This window comes from Astyanax mexicanus, chromosome 21 (genome assembly GCF_023375975.1).
Source record: "Astyanax mexicanus isolate ESR-SI-001 chromosome 21, AstMex3_surface, whole genome shotgun sequence".
Classification (NCBI taxonomy): Eukaryota; Metazoa; Chordata; class Actinopteri; order Characiformes; family Acestrorhamphidae; genus Astyanax; species Astyanax mexicanus.
The window spans coordinates 26,328,155-26,334,154 of record NC_064428.1 but is presented as its reverse complement, the minus strand read 5'-3'; the positions used below and the strand labels follow the sequence as shown (position 1 = coordinate 26,334,154).

General features: G+C 38.5%; 1 protein-coding gene across 12 annotated transcripts in view; it reads left to right on the top strand.

Annotated features, from left to right (window-relative positions):
- The window catches only part of mcf2la (mcf.2 cell line derived transforming sequence-like a), a 122,191-nt gene that overhangs the window by 43,972 nt on the left and 72,219 nt on the right, over positions 1–6,000 (top strand). Inside the window, exon 1 of one of the 12 annotated variants that reach the window (XM_049470177.1) lies at positions 163–770. The exons of the other annotated variants lie outside the window; for them this stretch is intronic. Within the exon in view, the coding sequence (XP_049326134.1) occupies positions 698–770 (73 nt within the window). The 5' untranslated portion in view covers positions 163–697. Of the gene's footprint in view, positions 1–162; positions 771–6,000 lie in introns of those variants that run through there. 12 annotated transcript variants of the gene reach the window in all.

The following is a 6,000-nucleotide window of genomic DNA, read 5'->3' as shown; positions in this document are numbered from 1 at the left end:
CCCCCTTTAAAACCTGGACCGGGTCCTGATTGGCTGCTTATTATTAATCCAGCTAGAAGGGGGAGAGTGAAGTGCAGTCGGCTTTGGCCTTGTGCCCTGTGCCCCACCCCCACCCGTTCTCTCTCTCTTTCTGTCTCTCTCTCTTTTTCTCTTCTCTGTGTGTCTCTCAACCAACCAGCAGGATGATTACTGTGGGCAACTAACTCCTCTGTGTGTGTGTGTGTTTTCAAATGTGTGTGTGTGAGTGTGTTAAGAGCATTTGCACATTAAGAACTTAACTCCCACTTACACACACACACACACGCACGCACGCACACACATGCACATATAGTTACGCACAACTACATGAGGCTGCTTTTACAGCCGCCTTCAGGCAGGCATACCTGTACGTGTGTGTGTGTGTGTGTGTGTGTGTGTGTGTGTGTGTGTGTGTGTGTGCTTCTGGGAGCAGTGGGGGGTGTAACCTGAAGCCGGTCGAGTCCGACCATCCGACTGTGTGTGTGTGTGTGTGTGTGTGTGTGTGTATGTATGTGTGTGTGTGTATGAGAGAGAGAGAGCTAGACGGCATGGGCTTGTGTGTGAAGCGTGCAGACGGATGGTTGGTGTGTGTTCCTCGGCGTCCCGCTGCCTATGAGGGCCGGCTGGAGCTCCACAGATAGGGGCACCTGAGGAGCAGCGTTAGCGTCCCGGGACACTCATGGCTCTAAACAGGGTGTCGCTGCTCTGTCAGGACATCACCCGGCTGTGGCTGCAGCTGAAAGTGATGACAGGTAGGAGGCTTGACTGATGATAACTGAGGAAGTTGTGCAGGTTTGCAACAGATGGAAAGATGGAAAATTATCAGCAGAGTTCTGTAAAAAACTTGTAAAATGTATGTCATTAGAAATGGACCTCCAGAAATGCTTAAAAATGACTTGGAATAATAAACTTTCTATCGACTTTCAGTAAAAGTTAATAGCATTTTATTATTATTTTTTTTTTAAATATAGTATGGATCTGGCACTTGTACTTTACATTGTGTCAAAAGTTTGTGATGAATGGACCAATGAAAATGCTCCAAAATGGCTTAGAATAAAGTGTTTTACATTGACTTCCACTGAAAAGTTATTTTTTTAATTATTTTTTTTGTTTAAAACCTTTATCTCGGTTTTTACATTTTTACTTTTTGATTTAATACATTTTGTAAATGTGGCAGTTGTTCTTTACATTGTGTGAGGATTTCTGAATAAAGTGACCAATAGAAAAACATAGACTTTCATTAAAGTTAATTAGGATTTAGTTGCTCAATTTTGACTTTTTTTTTTATTTTAGTTTTTACTTAATATGAATCTGACAGTTCTATACATGTCACAAAATTTGCATAATTATAAATGGACAGATAGAAATGCTCCAAAATTACATAATAATTAATAAAAAACTATTTATCTTGACTTCCATTGAAAGTTACGTATTTTTTTAACTATTCTATACAATTGCCATTTTAATCTTCTATTAATTTCATATTGCACAATACATTACATATCCTGCAGTGCGACTAGTGTGCATACACCCTTTGCAATATGCTAAATGCTAAAACAATGTATTGTGTGGCCCTAGTTGCAGCCTTAGTGTAAACAGGTAAATAAATCCTCCACAGGAATAAAAAAAAAAACATACTGAACCGTTGGTGCCAAAACTTGCGTACAATTCTATAAGTGCAGGTACAGAAGATACTTGCAGGCTTTTAAAGGCTGTAGATCAACAATATGGGTTAATGGAATGAAGTATTTAAATGCCTGTCCAGTTTTTAAAGTGTGCTTTAGATCATAGATAAGTTAGGATGGATGGATTGACTGGAATGGTCAGAGTGGAAGGGTGTGGTATACTGCTTTAAAGGTTTAAAGTGTTTTTATATCTGTGTCTCTCTGTGTGTGTGTGTGTGTGTGTGTGGTTTGTGTTTTGTTGACCCATGTGTATATCATCATGTTTGTCTCGTCTTAATGCAAATTTATATGTTTTTTTCTGTACCTTTCAGCCCTGAATGGGCATCTGAAGGGTTGTTTTTGAGTGAATATCAGCTTGTACAATACATATGAATGCAGTCTCATGCAAACGTTTGCAAATGTTTGTGCCCTCCTAGTCAAATGACATGTTTTGTTTGCTTTTTTAAATGAAAATAAGTGAGGAGATCCTGTGCAAGAAACAATGCTCTGGAAATAATGCTGTAAATCGAAAGTAAGTTAAAATTTTATTTAGCCACCTAATTACTTCTACCAAACATTGCCTATAGCTGCAAATATGCACATTGTTATATATCCCCATAGAGTTAAGATTAGAAATGGTCAGACTTGTCTTTTTTATCCATTCTTTGCTTGATTGAATTCTGTAATTTTGGTCATTGTCCTGTTGCAAGACCCAACTTTGCCTCAGCTTGAGGCCAAATATTTTGAAACACCTATTTTGAAAAAAACATTGTACTCTCAGTGATCGCAAGACTTCCAAGCCCTGAGAAAGAAAAGCTGCCCAAAACCATGATGCTTCCACCACCATGTTTAACAGTTGAGAAATTTATGTTGAGACTGTATTCTTTTTCCTTTAAACATAATGTTGTGGAAAATTTGAATTATGTATAACAATTTTACTATTGGTTACTTTTGTTTGTCATTTATTCTATTTGATTATTTATTTGCTTTTAATATTTAAACTTTATAACAAAAAAAAATGCTATCTACCAGTCATTTTAACAGTTGTTTATTGTACTGGAGACCTTGAGCCATTTTTACCTGTAGATGTCTCGCTGTGGACACATGCTTGTCTCTGATTGGCTCAGAGTTATTTACTTTTAAACTGGTACCCTCCTCTCTAAAGTCAATACACTCTCAAGAGAGCTTCCCCTCTCTTTGTTTCTCTCTCTTTCTCTCTCTCTCTCTGCCTTTCTTTCTCTCATTATTTGGGACGGTTGGGTCAGTTGACAGTACAATGCACTTCCTCTTTCTCCTCCAACCATATGGTCCAGTTTTGGCCTCGACAAAGTTTAAAAATTCCAACAGCCGCTTTGGGCTGGCACCAGATGTGGTGTTTTGGTTAGCCGTGAGATCATGTGACTCTCGCATCAAAGCCAAACTGTCAGTCCCATCGGCCATCGCCACGACCGCGACCTTGGCTTTGCCTTAGCAACGTGGAATCACCATGGTTTCAAAACTTTCCTCTTTGCTGCCACAGCACTGACAAGTGGAGGCCTATCGTCTGAGATTTGCATGTTTTTAGCTTAGCATAGTGGTTTTCTTTCTATAGCCGTTCCCCTTTAGGCTGTGGGAAGCTTTTGAAGAGGTTGGTTTGTATGGACTTAAGCCTGCACAGTAAGAAGAAGAGTTGAATTAATTGAATGCAAGTGATTACAATATTAAGTGTAAGGATAAAGATATGTTTATTGGGGAGGAAATGTGCAATTGAAAGAAAGTTCAAGGTACCCTATTAGGTTTCTTCTAGCCTGGACACAGATTGAGATACGATTGGGCATGCATAAAGGATTAAAGCAACATAGAGATGTGGAGCAGTTGAACTGTGCTCTTATAGCATCCTCACAGCAGTGCCGAAATCTAGGATAAAGTCTTTCTTTGTACAGTAGAGACAGTTACTCCAACAAAAGTAAGATCAACTCTTTTCAATACCCTTACATTTTTTTTGGAGGTAACAGTAAATGAGCTGGTGTCCCTATATGTTTATTTGTATTGCACAGCTTTGGAATTTGAAAAACCAAGCCCATCTTTAGCGTTTACTGTGAGAAACATATCCAAAATCAGTTCAAAGTTAAAATTAATTATTTAATGCATATGGGCTATTCCACTGGGGTGCCGCTTACTTGTTGTAACTCTTCCAAATTAAAAATATTTAGTTTTAACTCTGAATCTAATAATACGTTTTTAACTATTCAAAACATGTACTGGATAAACTCTGACAGCTTTACTTAATGTTTTACATGTAATGTTTTACATTTTTCTAATCCAAAAATGGTTACAAAACTCATGTGACATTTGCTGTAAAAAGCATGTTTAAAAGCAAGTCCACTAATTCCTTTGATTGTCTTTTAAGAAAGCCTTTATTTTAAAGAAATGGTTGATTGCATGTTCAACAATTGATATTTATGACAAAAAAAACTCACTCCTATTAATGGCACTCACTTCTGTTATTGGAACTCACTCCTGTTACTGGCATTCATTCCTGGTACGTTTTATGTTTTGAGTAACAGGAAAGAAAGTATCAGGACTGAGTTTTTAGAATAAAATAAAAAAAAAAAACATGAAAAATAGCATGCAGAAACTGAGTGCATTCTAGTGATTTTCCCAAAATTTGTATTTTAAAAATAAAGAAATAAGATCTAAGACTTAATCTAGGTAACAGGACAGTGTTAACAGGTAACAGTGTTAGATTGTCCTCCTCAGTCATAGTTAGAATAAGATCAAATATACAGAAAAACAAATTAGGGAATTTTCGTTTCGATTTTCAGATGAACCAGCTGATGTAACTTGCTGTTGCAGATGTTACTTGTAGAATGTTCCAGATTTTTCAGATTGGGTAATGTGTTTTTTTTTTTGTTTGTTTTTTTTGTAAAAGTTATTTTGTGTGCACATTAATGCAGGTAATTTCCTGGAGACAAAAATGGCACCCATTCGGTGGAATGGCCCTTGTATGTTTTTAGGGCAGTCTGTAGACCTCTCTCTGACATTTCCTGCTTGTCTGGGTGTGACGTAAGAAAGAAAGTAAACAGTAGTGTGCTGTATTACTGTGGTCGCGACAAACAAATTTGCATTCAGTGAATGCCCACCCTGACCAGCCAGCGTAGTGACCCACTGCTGGAGCGTGAAGCCATTGTTCCACTTTCTTGCTACACACATAGAAACAGTCCTGATTCTGAATCATCAGCACTGTTTATGTGTTACTGTTTACATAATGCACCTGGGCATTCCATATCCACCTGTGTTTAATGCATATCCATATACAGGATCTGTTTAATTGAAATAAATAAACCTCAATACGTGCTGTAAATATTTAATGAAAGTCTAGACACATTAAGAGTGAGGTAAAAGGAAAAAATATTCCCATAATACCTAGCCATTCCCATTTCCCTAACCATTCCCATTTCCCTAGCCATTCCCATTTCCCTAGCCATTCCCATTTCCCTAACCATTCCCATTTCTCTAGCCATTCCCATTTCCCTAACCATTCCCATTTCCCTAACCATTCCCATTTCCCTAACCATTCCCATTTCCCTAACCATTCCCATTTCTCTAGCCATTCCCATTTCCCTAACCATTCCCATTTCCCTAACCATTCCCATTTCCCTAACCATTCCCATTTCCCTAACCATTCCCATTTCCCTAACCATTCCCATTTCCCTAACTATTCCCATTTCCCTAACTATTCCCATTTCCCTAACCATTCCCATTTCCCTAACCATTCCCATTTCCCTAACCATTCCCATTTCCCTAACCATTCCCATTTCCCTAACCATTCCCATTTCCCTAACTATTCCCATTTCCCTAACTATTCGCATTTCCCTAGCCATTCCCATTTGCCTAGCCATTCCCCTTCCCCTAGCCATTCCCATTTCCCTAACCATTCCCTGAGGTTGTAGCCAGTTTATGATCAATTTACATACTGTTACAGTGTGACATTCAGCTTCAAATTGCATATTAATAGAATGTAAGTATTATGGTATGCAATTTAGTTGGGCCATGAAAAATGTCAGGCATTTGAAACTTGTGTGTTTGTGATTATCTCTGTGTGTGTCTGTGTATGTCTGTGTGTCTGTGTGTCTGTGTGTGTCTGTGTGTGTCTGTGTGTGTCTGTGTGTGTCTGTGTGTGTGTGTGTGTGAGAGTGGGTTTTACACTTATCCCTATAGTGTAGCAGATGGGGGCTCTATAAAACCTGTGCTATAGTCTGGCTTGTCCTCAATACTCACACACACACACACACACACACACACACACACACAGCTGCCAATATTTGCAGTTTGTTAG